The 17012-nt window shown below is 58.8% G+C and overlaps 1 protein-coding gene across 5 annotated transcripts in view; it reads right to left on the reverse strand.

Moving 5' to 3' along the window:
- Positions 1 to 16039, reverse strand: part of LOC105471878 (vav guanine nucleotide exchange factor 2) — a 235450-nt gene extending 219411 nt beyond the window's left edge. For 3 of the 5 annotated variants that reach the window (XM_071078563.1, XM_071078564.1, XM_011724673.3), the window contains exon 1: positions 15755 to 16039. In XM_071078563.1, coding sequence (XP_070934664.1) covers positions 15755 to 15958 — 204 coding nt within the window. In that variant the 5' untranslated portion in view covers positions 15959 to 16039. The remainder of the gene's footprint in view (positions 1 to 15754) is intronic. The other 2 variants (XM_011724678.3, XM_011724676.3) reach the window with 1 other exon arrangement.
- Positions 16040 to 17012: the final 973 nt, after the last annotated feature.

Genomic DNA, 17012 nt, shown 5'->3' on the forward strand with positions numbered 1-17012 from the left:
GTCGGAGGTGGGACACTGGAGCTGCAGGCAAGTGTCCAGAGCTCACCCCTCAACACGCAGCCTGCAGCCCCTGCCGGACGCCAACCACAGACACACCGGAGGACAGAATAAGGCAGAAAAACCAAAACATAGGCCTCAAACCTGGGGGAGTAGCCAAGGTCAAGGGGGCAGTGCCTGAGTCAGGAAGGCCACACCAAGTCCAGGTGGCTCAGTGCCTCGGGCCTCTGCCCCTCAGCTGGCAAAAGGGATGGATTGTCCACCTGCCCTGGGGCACGCAGCTCCCACGCCCCCTGCCTCTGGAGATGTCCTACGTGTATGAGACAAACGTGACAATCCAAGAAATGTAGCTGAAAACTGGAGGTGTGTCCAAACCCAGGGGCGGGGAGGTACACGGCATTCGAAGGTGAGGCCAGGAGAGGCAGGGCTGGGTAGGGCTGGAGAAACTGCCCTCCCTGGACCGCCGGCCAGAGGATGCTGGTCCCAGGGTCCCCTAGGAGGATCTCACTGCCACCTCCTCCACTGGGGGGTTGGCGGACCCCCTCCTATTCCAGCCACTGCAGAAAGGATCCCCCTGTGGAAGGATGACCCTGGAGGCAGCCAACACAGCATTTTTTAAAGTCCCTGACAACAGATGACAGACAGGCACCCCCTCCCCACCCCATGCAGATTTCCAAGAACACAGGGCTCGGAGGCCTTGAGGAAACTTGGAGACAGGCTCCTTAATCCCGGGAAGGCCATGGCCGACAAGCACCTGGTGGGGAACGGAAAGATACCGTGTTTTCGCGCTGCCTTTGAAACCAAAAGTACAAAACAAATCAACAGAAATATTGATGACTTCAAGGCCAAGCTGGCCCAGGGGGACAAGGAGTGGGTCTGTTAAAATGATTTTTCTTCATCCTTATACAAACTCTTTAAAGACTGACAAATGAGCCGGGCACGGTGGCTCACGCCTGTAATCCCAGCACTTTGGGAGGCCAAGGCGGGCGGATCACAAGGTCAGGAGGTCGAAACCATCCCGGCTAACACAGTGAAACCCCGTCTCTACTAAAAATACAAAAAATTAGCCGGGTGCGGTGGCTCATGCCTGTAATCCCAGCACTGTGGGAGGCCGAGGCGGGCGGATCACAAGGTCAGGAGATCGAGACCATCCTGGCTAACACGGTGAAACCCTGTCTCTACTAAAAATACAAAAAATTAGCCGGGCGTGGTGGCGGGCACCTGTAGTCCCAGCTACTTGGGAGGCTGAGGCAGGAGAATGGCGTAAACCCAGGAGGCGGAGCTTGCAGTGAGCCGAGATCGTGCCACTGCACTCCAGCCCGGGCGACAGAGCGAGACTCCGTCTTAAAAAAGAAAAACAGACTGACAAATGAACCCCACAAAACAGAAACACGTGTTTCTAGCAGCATCAGGATTGCAAAACCTGCAGCTGCCACGCGCCGGGAGACCTAACTCAGGGGCACGGCCGCTCAGTCCGGCCCGAAATTCAAGCTCCCACTGCCCAGACCATCCCCTCCGCGACCCTGTATTTGTTATTCTTGTTTATCTTTTGGATTCAGAAGGCAAACAGTGTCCGCAGCGCCAGGCAAAGAGTCCTTCAGAGCACAAAGCTTCAGGGGACCAAAAACCGGGCACGTGAGCATGGGGCTTGCCCCGGTGAAGAACGGGGCTCATCAGAGCTGATGGGGGCAGGGCGGGGGAGTTTGCTGGGTTTAGGGTCTCCTCCAGCCAGCTCCTGACCCCAGTGTGAGAGCAGGTCTGCAGGTCCCGGAGCGCCCACCCCAGAGGTGTCAAGTGAGCATGTGGGGGGGGGCACCAAGGCTTCAGAAGAGCTTCTGTGCCAGGGGTGGGGGCGTCGGAGAGGTGAGCTCATGGCTCCACCCTGCAGGGGTCGGGGGACACGTCAGCCGAGCACTTCCCAATTGCCAGGAACCAGGCCGAGGGCCGCGTCCTCAGCCAACCCCTGGGAGGGGCTCCTAAAATAGCCCCTTTGACAGAGGAGGATACAGGGCCCAGAGAGGCGCCATGGGACAGCCACAAGGTGCCGAGGTAGGATCTGAAAGCGGGTGTCAGAGGCTCAACGCTGTGCCGTCTCCACCCTGGGAATGTGTCGGCCGCCCAATGCCCAAGCACACACGAGGCCAGGCTCGGAGATGGGTCCCCAGGCAGGGGCTGCATGAGGACAGCTGGGCTCCCAGGGCAGCAGGAAGGAGCGGACGCCGCAGCCGTCCGGAACTCGGACAAAGGATGTTGACAGGGCAGAAGGATGAGCCAATGGAGACTTCCTGCAGCAGAGACGCAGAGCCCGGAGCCATGGCCACCGGCGGGACAGGCAGCAGCCTGGCACTGACCCGGGCCCAGGCACGCCTCCGGCCATGTTCCAGAGCCCCACCACTGACCTGTGGCCCACGAGGACCTCCTGCTGTCAGCCTGCTGACTTTGTCAGGGCCTCACGCTCCCCAGCAGGCCCCAGCTGAACTCACTCAGCTGAAACAGCATTCGGGGAGCACAGGTGCTAGTGGTGAGGGGAAGGCGGCGCCAGCTGCACACACCACCGCCTTGCCACCTCGTCAGGGAGCCTGCCGGAGTCACCTGAAGGCGGCCCTGCCTCCTGCCTGCCTTCTCTCTCATCTGAAAGTACCATCTTCCTCTCTCTGTTCATCCTTATTCTGCCGCTTCCAAAAAGCCAGCAACACAAGCACAGGGCTTCTGCCTCTGCTGCCCAATGCCACAAGCTGGTGCGCGGCAAGCAGAGTGGGGTGGAGGACAGCTGGGCCGCCGGCCACCCGGGAGCAGGAGGAGCAGGAGGCCGGGAGCCGTGTGGCCAGAGGGCAGAGCCAGTCAGCCCTGGGGCCGTCTCTGGACTCAGGCACCTGGTTCTCTGTCTCCCAACCTCCCACCAACCCAACGGGCCGTTTTGCTGGTGGAGGGGGGTGCTCCAGAGGCAAATGGTTCCCCAGAGGTGAGAGACCTGCACGGGCTGGCACGAGGCCTCGGCCCCCACACAGCTGCGTGATCTCAGACTGGCCCATCACCTGTCCCCTCCTTCATCCATTAACCGGGGCAGAGCGGCCCCCACCTGGTGCTGCGCAGGGTCTTCCGAGGACCAGGGGAGGTGCCAGTGCTGGTCCTGAAACCCGTCCAGAATAGAGAAAGGGCGTGTGTCAGGGCAGAGGGGCCCTGGCAACAAGATCTTTCCCCAGGACACTAGGGTGCTGCCCCCAACTCTGACACCACAGAGGCTGATCACCACCCAGCTGCCCTGCCAGCCGTGGGGCACGGCCACCTCTCTGGAACCTTCTATCACGCATCTCCCTGGGTCTCAGACTCATCACTGCTGCAGGGAAACACCATCCCCTGCAAGGCGGAGGGAAGGACACCAAGCAGGTGGCCCGGTGCCAGCCAGGTCGAGCTCTGCAGTGAGCGGCGGCCGCTGCCTTATGTGTCTAATCATCAGAGCTGCTGACATGCAGCGTCCTCTGTCCCAACTGCTGCTGGAACATGGATTTCAGAAACTGCAACACCCCTTCCAGCAATGATCCAGGATGAAGCAGTGCGGCGGCACCTGCAGCCTGTGGCCACACAGAACCCTCTCTGCGGAACAACCACCTGTCTCCAACCCTTAGCTACCAAGAGCCATCTACTTTTCAGAGCATCTCAAGTACCACCTCCTCCAGGAAGCTTTCCACCATCACCCTGCCCCCAGGGATCTAAATACCGCATTTGCTATGGACTGGCACAGCCTGCTGTTGACCCTGCCAACGGCAAAGCCTGCACGTGCCCCGCCTTCTACCCAGTCCAACCCAGGAGGACCTGCGGGGAAGCAGGAGATGGGGTGAGGCCCCTTCTTCAGCGTCCCACGTCGCCGGCAGGTTCCTCCTCACCCATGGTCCTCATGTGACTATTAACAGCTCCCTTCCCCATCTCAGACTTAGGTGTGGCAGGACCATCTGGCTCACCTGATTCTGCTTGCCCCAGAATGCCTCCTTCTGCAGACAGGCGCTAGTGACCACGACCACACCCCACTACACCAGTGCGGCGTCCAGGTGCCCCCAGCAGCGTGCCCAGGGCTTCAGCTTCCACTTGGCAGCCAGAGGGGAGGGGAGGAGAGGTGGGTGGTAAGGCAGCAGCCCCAGGAGGAGAGCCGCTCCCTCAGGCCGCCCGCTGCACCCAGCTCTGATGCTGAGGGAGGGCAGGCAGCGGGCGAGGGCCGGTGCCCTTCACTGGGAGTGAGCCGCCAGGCTCGGGGTGAGGGTGCCATGTCCTGAGGCTCAGTGGGGCCTGCTGTGGGGTAGAAACTGTGCTGGGTGCCAGGCACACACTTTCTGCATCAAATCTTTCCAAGAGTCTGCAAGGTGGCCACGGTCATCCCATTTCAGACAACGAGGCTGAGCTCGAGGGACACGGCCACCATTAAGATGCTAAGTGTGGCCGGGCGCGGTGGCTCAAGCCTGTAATCCCAGCACTTTGGGAGGCCGAGACGGGCAGATCACGAGGTCAGGAGATCGAGACCATCCTGGCGAACACGGTGAAACCCCGTCTCTACTAAAAAATACAAAAAACTAGCTGGGCGAGGTGGCGGGCGCCTGTAGTCCCAGCTACTCCGGAGGCTGAGGCAGGAGAATGGCGTAAACCCAGGAGGCGGAGCTTGCAATGAGCTGGGATCTGGCCACTGCACTCCAGCCCGGGCAACAGAGCGAGACTCCGTCTCAAAAAAAAAAAAAAAAAAAAAGATGCTAAGTGTGGCCGAGCAGGCCAGTGTGGTCCCCACTGCCGCCCCTGCGGGCCACGCATCCTGTCTCCAAGCATTTCCAGTGATCTCTTTCTGGCAGTGTCATTCCAGACATGAGGAGCCCGGCCTCCATCAGGAAAATGGGGCTGAGAGCTAAGTCCCCTCTAGACTGCCCAAGGGTGGGGGCTGGGGTCATGGCAGCGCTCAGTCCGCTTCCTGGCACAAGGGCCTGGGAGAAAGCTCCGCTCTTACTGATCGCTTCCTGTTTGACTAGCCCCTGCCAAAAGCTTTAGATACAAATGGAACAGTAAACACAACAAACGGTGCGACTTAGAAGGGGAAAGTCCAGGAGACCAAGAGCCCTTGTCAGGGGGCCCGAGCAGGCCTGGGGGCAGGAAAGGTTTCCCAGGACAGGCCTCTAAGCAGACGGCAGCAGCGAGCCAGGCAAGAGGGTTCCCCTTCAAGGAACTGCAGGGGAAAGGCCCTGAACTGGGAGGCACAGGAAGGCAGTCAGCGTGCCTGAAGCTGGGGCACGGAAGGCCAGGGAGACTCGGTGGGGGTGACACCAGGCAGGGGGGGTGCCTCCAGGGTAGCAGCGCCAAACCATGCGTGGCTGCAGCACACGTGGCCGCAGATGAGGCTGGTGGGGCAGGAGGCCGAAAGAGGGGCACATGGGACTGGGCGCAGCAGACTCTAGCTAGTGGGGCAGGAGGCTGCAAGAGGGACACCTGGGATAGGGTGCGGCAGACCAGGCTGGCAGGGCAGGAGACGGCAAGAGGGGACCTAGGACAGGGTGTGGCAGACTCTGGCTGGCGGGGCAGGAGGCCGAAAGAGGGGACCTAGGACTGGGCGCGGCAGACTCTGGCTGGCGGGGCGGGAGGCCGAAAGAGGGGACCTAGGACTGGGCGCGGCAGACTCTGGCTGGCGGGGCGGGAGGCCGAAAGAGGGGACCTAGGACTGGGCGCGGCAGACTCTGGCTGGCGGGGCGGGAGGCCGAAAGAGGGGACCTAGGACTGGGCGCGGCAGACTCTGGCTGCCGCTTGGTTTTAGAGGGCCCGCCGCCTGGTTTTGGAGGGCCCACTGCCTAATTTTGTACATCCTGCAAGCCAAGAAAGGTTTTTATGTTTTTGTTGTGTTTTTTGTTTGTTTGTTTTTGAGATGGAGTCTTGCTCTGTCCCCCAGGCTGGAATGCAGTGGCGTGATCTCCGCTCACTGCAAGCTCTGCCTCCCGGGTTCACGCCATTCTCCTGCCTCAGCCTCCCGAGTAGCTGGGACTACAGGTGCCCGCCACCACGCCCGGCTAATTTTTTGTATTTTTTTTAGTAGAGACGGGGTTTCACCGTGTTAGCCAGGATGGTCTCGATCTCCTGACCTCGTGATGCGCTCGCCTTGGCCTCCCAAAGTGCTGGGATTACAGGCTTGAGCCACCGCGCCCTGCCAAGGTTTTTATGTTTTTAAATGGTTGAGCAGGTTGGTGGGGGAAGCATAAGAATAATATTTCATGATATGTGAAAATGATATACATTTCAAATTTCATTCTACAAAAATAAATTTCATGGGAGCATCGCCACACTCCTCCGTTTACAGACCACCCAGGGCTGCTGTCGTGCTGCAAGGGCAGACCTGCATAGTCGTGACAGAGACCGTCTGGCTCACAAAACCTAAAATATTTACCATCCAGCCCTGCACCGAAACATCTGCCACCGCCTGCTCTAGGAGAGGGACGGCAATGGCTGGGCTGGGACACTGGGAGAGAAGAAGGTGACTCCAGGGGCAGTCAGGAGGGAGGCCTGCTGGGGTCTCAGCTGGGGGCTCAGGTCTGGGCATCTGCGTAAAGCCAGGGTCTTCCACACTGGCCCCACCGGATTGCCAACGCTGTCCCTGTCCTGGGAATCCCACCCCTCAAACTGGGAAGCCACAGCCCACAGACATGGCCTGGACACAGGGACGAACATGTGTCCTCACAAGTCACCTCAAAAGAGGGCACCACGCTGCCCACCACCCAGGCCAGAACCCAGTGTCCTTCCAGGAAGGCCAGAAAGATCTCCAGGGAGGAGACATCCTCATGACCTGGGCCTCAGAGCAAGAAAAGGCTCCGCAGAGGCACGGGGGTGGGCTGGACGCTCACCCACGCCAGACCCCCAACAAGGTCCTGCCTCCAGAAGTCCACCGCCCTGACGCCAGGGCCCCGACCCATCTCCAAGGCCCAAACTGCAGGCAGATGCAGGTCACTCTCACAGCGGCCTCCACGCCTCACACCCAGCATTCCTCCCGGTCTCATCCTGCCCCACACCAAAGCCAGGGTTTTTGCAATCGCAACACTCGGCAGAAATCTCTTATCTTCGCCAATGCCAGGTTTTGCCCTCCTTGCGGCCTGGGGTCCTTCCTGCTGACCCCAGGCCTGAGCCTGGGATCCTGCTTAACATAGCCTTCAAGTCCCACTCCCAGTGAGTCCCTGTCACTAACAGCCAGGGCTCCCACCCCACCCCACCCCATGCTCCCGGGCTCCTGCCCAGCGGGAATGCCAATGCTTGCAAGATGAAAGTTTCTCACCCTCATTTTCATTACTGTCCCTCCAAGGAGCCTTTTCAGATACCTTTCCTAATCTCCCTCCCTGCCTGAAATTTTAATACTGCAGATATGCTGTTTCTGTGGGTTTTTTGTTTTGTTTTTTCTTTTGAGACGGAGCCTCGCTCTGTCCCCCAGGCTGGAGTGCAATGGCGTGATCTCAGCTCACTGCAACCTCCGCCTCCCAGGTTCAAGCGATCCTCCTGCCTCAGCCTCCCAAGTAGCTGGAATTACAAGTGTGCACCACCACACCCGGCTAATTTTTTGTATTGTTAGTAGAGACAGGGGTTTCACCATGTTGGCCAGGCTGGTCTCAAACTCCTGACCTCAGGTGATCTGCCTGCCTCGGCCTCCCAAACTGCTGCGATTACAGGTGTGAGCCACTGTGCCCGGCCTGTCTCTGTGTTTTGTGTGGCATGCACATCTGTAGTTTATTCATGAAAATAAGATTTCTTCTGACTGCAGTGGCTCATGCCTGTAATCCCAACACTTTGGGAAGTCAAGGCATGAGGACTGCTTGAGCCCAGGAGTTCAAGACCAGCCTGGGCAACATGCAAGCTCTCATCTCTACAAGAAATTAAAACATTAGCTGGGCGTGGTGGTACACACCTGTAGTCCCAGCTACTTGGGAGACTGTAGTGAGAGGATTCCTTGAGCCCAGGAGTTTGAGGCTGCAGTGAGTCATGATCACACCACTGCTCTTCAGACTGGGCAACAGAATGAGACCCTGTCTCTAAAAATAATCCATAAGAATAATATTTCTTCATCCCCAAAGATTTGATTTTCACCCCCTCAAAAGCAATAATGCCCCTGTTGAAAACGCAGAGGTTATCAGCATGGCCAATGTGGCGAAACCTCATCTCTCCTAAAAATACAAACATTAGCCAGACGTGGTGGCACAAGCCTGTAGTCCCAGCTACTCAGGAAGCTGAGGTGCTATAATTACTCGAACATGGCTGGCAAAGGTTGCGGTGAGCCAAGTTTGTGCCACTCATTCCAGCGTGAGGGACAAAGGGAGGCCCTGTCTCAAAAAAAAAAAATAGCATAGGTTAAGTAAAATATATTATTATAATTAGTGCTACACATTTCTTTTTGCTTCTTTATTGCAACCACCAAAATTCTGAAAATATAGATGTGGGTTACGTTATATTTCTATCTGGCAGCACTAATATAGGCAGAAAACAAATACACATGTCAACATGTATAGACATATATGGATACAGAGACACATACATAAATAAATACACACACATACACCAATTCCCCAGGTGTGAACACTGAGAGTGCCTGGAAGCAGGAAAACCCTAGCAGCACTGAGCACACCTCATCCAACCTTGCCTTCTTTTTTTTTGCAAGGTGGGGGGAGTTGGATCTTTTTTTTTTGGAGATGGAGTCTCATTCTGTCACCCAGGCTGGAGTGCAGTGGCGCGATCTCCACTCACTGCAACCTCCACCTCCCGGTTCAAGCGATTCTCCTGCCTCAGCCTCCCAAGTAGCTGGAACTACAGGCGACTGCCACCATGCCCGGCTAATTTTTGCATTTTTAGTAGAGACGGGGTTTCACCACGTTGGCCAGGCTGGTCTCAAACTCCTCATCTCAAATGATCTGCCCGCCTCGGCCTCCCAAAGTGCTGGGACTGCAGGAATGAGCCACCATGCCCAGCCCTGATCTTGCCTTCTAAATACCCCTCTCCACTACCAAGGAACCACAGCTCCTTGGACAAACAGCTGGTTCCTAAGCTGGGACAATGGAAACGCAAAGTGAGCCTGGAACATCTTGTGCCAGGAAGTCAGGCACGGTATTCACATGTCCTCTGCACTCGAAGAATGATGAGGACGAATCAAAAGACACAGGGAAGCAAAAGCTGGTGTAACACGGTTCTCACTGGCCAAACCTGAGACTGTGTGAGCATCAACATAAATAATGATGGTAACAGGTTATATGCATGGAGTAAAATAGGAAACCATAACCCAAACTGGAGACACGGCAGGAAGGGACAGAATGAGGGAGGGAGAGAAGAAAAAGAAAAGCAGAGATGGATGAGAAGAAAAGGAAGAAAAGAGTGAGAGAGGCCGGGCGCGGTGGCTCAAGCCTGTAATCCCAGCACTTTGGGAGGCCGAGACGGGTGGATCACGAGGTCAGGAGATCGAGACCATCCTGGCTAACACGGTGAAACCCCGTCTCTACTAAAAAATCCAAAAAACTAGCCGGGCGCGGTGGCGGGCGCCTGTAGTCCCAGCTACTCGGGAGGCTGAGGCAGGAGAATGGCGTGAACCCGGGAGGCGGAGCTTGCAGTGAGCTGAGATCCGGCCACTGCACTCCAGCCTGGGCGACAGAGCAAGACTCCGTCTCAAAAAAAAAAAAAAAAAATGAGAGAGATGAGCAGAGAAGGACAAGAGAGGAAGGAAAGGAGGGAGAAAAGGAGAAGCAAATATCAAGATATTTATATTGATTGAAAGTATCTTCTTTAAGTATGTGTTAAGGGCAAAGGGAAGCCAAGTAACTTTGCAGTGAAATCAAGCAAACTCCACCTTAACAGAGTAATTTAAACACAACATCACCCGCAATGGGGCACATCCAAGCCTCGTGCCAACTGCTAGGAGGAAGCAGGAAGGATGCAGCACGGAGGCTGAGCTAGGCCCCTACAGGTGCATGGCCTGACCCTGCTGATGGGGGAACATTCTATAACCAAAGGAGGCTGTAACCTTCCAAAGAGTCAAGGTCATGAACATCAAAGAAAGGCTGAGGAACGGGCCCAGGTTGACAGAGGGGGACACAGCCACCGGCAGCCCAGGGCCCTGAGGCAGCTGTATGCCGTGAAGGGCATTTGCTGGGACAATTGTGGAGAAGCGGACGGGTCACGGATTGCTGCTGTTGGCTGGATGGGGACGGTGGTGCTGTGGTTACAGAGGAGCATGACCTTGTTTGTAGGAAACGCACTGATGCATTTGGGGTGCGGGGCATTGAGCCCCATACTTCCCCTCAAATGGTTCAAGTTACCTGTGCTGTACTTGTAACTTTCCTACGACTGAGATATTTTCAAATTTTTTTAGAAAATACAATCTATCCCCTGAAAAAGAAAAGGTGTCCCTGTCTGCCTCACAGCCAGCATTCCCTCCCCTGCTCCTGGCAGCCCTGTGTTTTGGACCCTGGCTACACCAGCCAGGCCCCTTCTGCTGCCACCGGGAGCCCTTCGGGTATTTCCCTGTCGCTTTCCAGTTACCGAGCTCCTCATCAACATCCACTGGGGCCCTTGCGCGACCAAAAGCCTCACGAGAGCAGGGACAGCCTCAGCTTGTTCTCCTCCCTCCCCTCACAGGCACAAAGCCCGCATGGCATGTGGCAGGGTTTTATTATTATTTATTTATTTATTTATTTATTATTTAATTATATACATTATTTATTTATTTATTTATTATTCCTCTAATGAACGCACAAGGTTCTGAAGGACCCAGAGAGGAGCAAGCCCAGCCATGGCCCTGCCTTGGAGGGGCTCAGACCCAGAAGGGGGCAGTCACACAAAGGTGCTCCAGACACACTCGGTCCCTCATTAGGATCATCCTTTACACTCTCCAGCTGTCCAGCTGCTGAGTTTTGCAGAACGAGCAGCAAGGGTACTGTGTAATGAAACAAAAAGCGGAGAGGACGAGGCCAGGGGGACACCTGGAACAGTGAAGGAGTGAGATGGAGGTTCGAAGCGCGTGCAGGACAGGGTGGGAAGAGGGTGAAACCCAAGGAGGCTGCCAAGGGGAGGCAGCCCCGATACCAGCTCCTACAGGAAGAACCAGGCTAGAAGGAGAGAAGGTCTTCCAGCAAGCGCACAGCTCATGATGGCACACATCAAAAAGTCCCTGGAGGGGGATGCCAAAAACATCGCCAGGCTGGTGTGTCTGGGAAGAGGCAGGGAGCACAGGGAGTTGAGGCGGAGGTTGGGGACAGACTCTGGCAGGCCCGGGGCCAAGCCTTTGCGTGGTGTCCCGGCAATGGCTGCCTGATCTGTTTTACGGGGAAGAGGCTACCAGGGCGATGTGGGCAAGTCAGAGACTGGGCGGGTGGTGCCCTCAGGGTGCAATCTGCAGATGCTGGCACAGGCAACCTTGGGACCTCCCAACCGAAGCTGCTCCAGACATACCCAGTCTCTTGTTAGGGTCAGCAGATTGTGGCCATACCCAATTAGTTTAATTAAACCCATGGGGCTTCCAGGCACTTTGGATAAAAAATAAAATAAAATAAAGCAGACCCTGCCAGCTTCAGAAGAAATGACCAGGTGGGCAACTGGGATCTCTGTGACCACCTCCTAGCACCCGGTTCTGCGCACAGCAGATGCTGTATAAATGCACATTGCTATGATGATCCATTAGGGCAAATAACCCAGCCTAGATTAAACTCAAAGTGGGAGGGGCGCTCCAAGTCCTCTGAAAATAGGATGTCACCATGGGAAGCCAGGGGCAATTCTGGAAGGAGGGAACATTATAGAGGCCTCCAGGCTAGACGGCCCCATATGCCATGACTAGCAGGGAGGTGGGAGACACCCCAGCACGTGCCCTCGAGGGACCCTGCAACTCACTAGCCAGGGATCACAGGCACCCACCCCCCATCCCAGCCACCCCTTGAAAACAGACACACACCATGACAACCCAAGAATGAGGCCAGGGACATCTCTCAGAAAGTCCGCAAGACAGCAAGCCAGCTTAGGAAGGTCTGCAGTCATCATTTCTTTCAACAGTCTTGGGAGGGAGACTGCAATCCCTATGTTGGTTTTGCCACTTACCGATCAGGGCAGGAGGGGTGGCGTGGTGAGGAGTCACTCAAGCTCTCCAAACCTTGACAGCCTCACCTATTAAACACAGGCGGCAACCCCCACCTAAGGTTGTGCTTAGGCCACAGCAGGGCAGGTAAGAAAGGGCAGATGTGATTTTTCTATGACCCAACCACCAAGGGTGGAGATGACCTCTTCCCCCTCCCATCCCCACCCCTTAAGAAATATGAGTTTCAGCCAGGCGCGGGGGCTCACGTCTGTAATCCCAGCACTTTGGGAGGCTGCGGTGAGCAGATCACGAGGTCAGGAGTTCGAGATCAGCCTGGTCAACACAGTGAAACCTCATCTCTACTAAAAATACAAAAAATAGCTGGGCATGGGTGGGGCGCCGTGGCTCACGCCTGTAATCCCAACACTTTGGGAGGCTGAGGCAGGCGGATCACGAGGTCAGGAGTTCGAGATCTGTCTGGCCAACATAGTGAAACATGGTCTCTACTAAAAATACAAAAAATAGCTGGGTGTGGGCCGGGCACGGTGGCTCACGTCTGTAATCCCAACACTTTGGGAGGCCGAGGCAGGTGGATCACGAGGTCAGGAGTTCGAGACCAGCCTGGCCAACATGGTGAAACCCCATCTCTACCAAAAATACAAAATTAGCTGAGTGAGGTGGCACATGCCTGTAATCCCAACACTTTGGGAAGCCGACGTGGGTGGATCACCTGAGGTCAGAAGTTCGAGACCAGCCTGACCAACATAGAGAAACCCCATCTCTACCAAAAACACAAAATTAGCTGAGTGAGGTGGCACATGCCTGTAATCCCAGCTACTCAGGAGGCTGACACAGAAGAATCACTTGAACCTGGGAGGCGGAGATTGTGGTGAGCTGAGATAGCGCCATTGCATTCCAGCCTGGGCAACAAGAGCGAAACTCCATCTCAAAAAAAAAATATATATATATACAAAAAATTAGCCAAGCATGGTGGCAAGCGCCTGTAATCCCAGCTACTCAGGAGGCTGAAGCAGGAGAATTGCTTGAATCCGAGGTGGAGGTTGCAGTGAGCTGAGACTGCGCCACTGCACGCCTGCCTGGTCAACAGAGCGAGACTCCATTTCAAATAATAATAATAATAATAATAATAATAATAATAGCTGGGCATGGTGGCACGTCCCTGCAGTCCCAGCTACTCAGGAGGCTGAGGCAAGAGAATCACTTGAACCCAGGAGGTGGAGGTTGTAGTGAGCCGACATTGCACCACTGCACTCCAGCCTGGGCGACAGAGCAAGACTTCATCTCCAAAAAGAAAAAAAAAAAAAGTGAGTTTCCCAGATAACAAACACCAGCCACACAGAGAAATGAAGTCCCTCTCCCAGCTCCTGCAGGCAGCCAGATGCAGTAAAGGGGTTTCTCCACGTGTGAACATACAGATGGGGCCGTCATAGCCAACGTGAGGGTTAAGGGAGCACCTGCAGCCATCCCTGTGCAGGCAACAGCCGTACAAAGGCGGCCCACCCTCCACGGGACAGAGGAGTGGAGGGCAAGGTCAGCTTCAGCTACACGGGGCCATACATGCCAGTGTCCAGGTGATGGTCATTTCATGGGCACTGTGCTAAGGGTGTGCCTTCTGTGCCTGCCCTTAGCAAATCCTCACAGCATGGCTAAGAGGGGACTGCTATGACTGTTCTCATGACACAGATGGGGAAACTGAGGCTCTGGAGGTCATTGCCTACCTGGGAGGGGACAGTGCCAGGATTCAATCAGAGCAGAGAGCCACACAGATACACACCCATGTGGTCCTCCTACCGCCCAGGCCCCTACATACCCTCCACCCACCCAGCAGCAGGGCCCTTACGACACTCCTCCACCAGTCTGGCAGCAGGGCCCCTACACACCCCTTCACCGGCTGGGCAGCGGGACCCCCAGACGCCCCTCCACCGGCCCAGCAGCAAGGCTCAAGGGGCCTGTATCGGGGTTCATATTGCTGCCTGGCCAATGGCTCCAGAGACCCCAGGAAGTCTCTGGCTTGAACTTCCAGTGCAAAGGCTGAGCCAAGCCACCTGCCACAGCCAGGGCCCCCTCTTCTTCCCATCTTCCCAAACCACAGCTGGGGAGGGGCAGCCCGGAGACCCAGCGAGTCCACGACGCAAGGTTGGGTTCCTCCCAAGCCTCCTCTGTGCTGACCCAGCTGCCCTGCCTCTGCCCTGAGCCCCAGCCTGCAAGCAGCCGGAAATCCTGCCCGAGCAAGTCAGCCTGGGCAGCCCCTGGAACTCACATCAAAGGCAGCCGCCTCGGTTCAAGGCCTAGCCCTGCTCCCCCACAGCTACCCTTCTCCTCAGTTTCTCCAGCCATAAAATGGAGTCCAGACTTCCCAGTCCCCGTGGGGCTCTGAGAACAGATCTGGGGAAGCCCGCTGCTGCGGTGACCGCCACCTGCACCTGACCACTGACACTCTGCGGGAAGAAGGGCTGACTCCCAGGGAGGCTCCTGAGGGCTCCTACTAAGCCGGTCCAGGCGGTGCTGGGTAATAATTACCCAGTGGGAAGGCGGCCCCTTCCCCTCAGGGCTTGCCTTTGTCAGCGCCCCCCCAACCCAGCAGAGAAGGGCCCGGTCTCCTAGGAAACGCAGTCACCACCAAAGGGCAGAGGCCTCGGCAGCCCAGCCTGGAATCGCTAGTGACTCACTCTCCCTCCTTCCCAGGAACCACGTCCTAAGTCCCACTGGTGAATGATCCCTCTCCACATGGAGTTGCCACTGCGCGCCGTGACGGGCTGCTGAGCTGGCTGAAAGGTGGCGCCTCGTTGATGCTGGTTGGACCCGGCTGGCACCCCCTCTGCCTCCCCCGACCTCTTCTAAGCTGCTCCCAGTAAGGACTCCGCGACCCCTGGAGAAGAGGATGGAAGCCTCCATTCTGCTTAAGTCTTAGCCAAGTTCCCTTTAAGAGGCCAAGAAAAGCAGCTCCGTTCGGCGGGGCAGGCATTTTACTGCCTGGCCCCGCGGCCGCACGCGTGTCTCCGCCGCGACAAAGGCCACACTCAGCGCCCGGAGGAGGGGTGGGGGTGTTAGGAAAGCGATGGGGGCCAGGACCGGCGCCAAGTGGCCCTGGGGATCCTCGAGGCGGATCAACCCGGGCCCGGGTCCTGGAAGAGGCGGAGGCCGGCGAGGGGGCGGTGCCCGGGGCGAACCCAGCTCCCTCCGGCCCCGAGGACTCCCGCCCCGCGCCCCTCCCGGGCCCTCCAGCCGCGCCCCGGGCCGGCACAGCGACCGCGCCCGCTCTTCCACGGGCGTCCGGCCAGCAGGAGCGAGGCCCGAGGATGCGACCCACGACGCTTACACCCGGCTCGGCAGGCTCCCTGGGGACTGAGGGGCCACTCGCAGGGCCCCGCAGAGCAAGCGCAGCGCGGGAGCCTCCCCCATCCCAGGCGGCGCAGACCGCGGAACCGCCGCACCGGAGCAGTGGCCGGGGACTGGGGGGACGGCGGCGCGACCCAGGCTGGAGGGACTTTGGCCAACTTCGCGCCTCCTGAGGTCGCAGCTCGGAGGGCCGGGGCGCGCCCTCCAGTCGCCCGCCCGCGTCCCAGAGCACGGCCGCCCCAGCCAGGGCGCCTGGGCCGCCGCCGCTGCGACCTCCGCGTTCCGTCCGCGCGTCGGGCAGCGCGAACGCCGGAGCCCTGAGGCCCTCCCGCCGCGCCGGGCGCTCACCTGGGACATCTGCGGCCGGAAGTTGATGTCCTTGAGGTCGATGGAGCCGGGGGAGAGGTTGTGCAGCAGCTGGCACAGGAGGACCCCGTCGCGCAGCGCCTGCGCCAGGTCGAAGACCACGGCCGAGGGCCACACCACCCGGTGGTTGGGCGGCAGGACCTTGCAGTCGATGAGCCAGCGGCCGCACTGCCGCCACTGCTCCATGGCGCCCGCGGGCCCGACCGGCTCAGGGCAGCGCTTGAGCCAAAGTGCAGCGGCCGCGGGGCATCCCGCCCGCGCGCGCGGGGCTCAGGACCGGGGCGGGGCTTCGCGCGGGCTGCCCCAGGTCCCCCGCTGCGCCGCCGCGCGTCCCCTCCTCTTCCTCCTCCTCCTCCTAGGGCTCCTCTCTGGCCGCCGCTCCCGCCCACGTGCGGCCGCGGGGCGGGCAACGGGCAGCGCGCCGGATCTCCCCGCTTCACACACGCAAGTGCCCGCGGGCCCCGGGCCGGGCTCCACGCAGCCAGTCGCCGCAGCGCTCCCCGATTCGCGCCGCCGGACGCCGCATTCTGCGCTCCGGGCGCCCCGCGGCCGCCGCCGCTCCTGCCCCGCCCGAGACAAAGGCCCGGTGGGGTCGCTCGCTCCGCGCGTCCCGGGCCTGGGCCGTCCGCGTCGCCGCCGCTTTGTTCGCCCCGCCCGCAGTCCTCACGCCCGGCGCTGCGACTCGACGACTCCGCGGCTCAGCGGCTCCGGGGCGCTGGGGGCGCAGGGGGCGCGGCCACGGCCGGGCGGGGCAGGGGCGGGGCCGAAGCGCTCGTCTGGCACCTCCCCGCGTCCCAAGCGCCGCCCCCGCCCCCGCCCCCCCACTTCCTGCCCCGGTCCCGCCCGCGAAAGTTGCGGTGGGCGGGGGTTGAGGCAAAGGCCCGGGTCCCGGCGACTTTCTCCGAGGGCGCTCGGACTTTGGGGAACCCTTCTCCATGGGGGAGCGACCTCGCCCTTGGAGTGATGGCCGGGCGTCCCTCCTGGGTGTCTTTGGGCCTCCGTGGAGGGCAGGAGGTGGTCCCTGTCGCGCTGGGCGCCCTTGCATGGCCGTTCGGAAATCTCAGACTCGGGAGGGGGCACCGGGCTGGGCCGAAGCTTCCTGAGCCCCCTTGGCCCATCAAGCCGCCCCAGCGGGATACCCGAGGCTGAGGCCGAAGGCGCACGGACCAGGACTCCCAGAGCCCTCTTCCTGTCCTCCGCCCTGGCCGGGGGCCCACAGGAAGACCCCCCGACGCTGCAT

The sequence above is a fragment of the Macaca nemestrina genome, chromosome 14 (genome assembly GCF_043159975.1).
Source record: "Macaca nemestrina isolate mMacNem1 chromosome 14, mMacNem.hap1, whole genome shotgun sequence".
Taxonomy (NCBI): domain Eukaryota; kingdom Metazoa; phylum Chordata; class Mammalia; order Primates; family Cercopithecidae; genus Macaca; species Macaca nemestrina.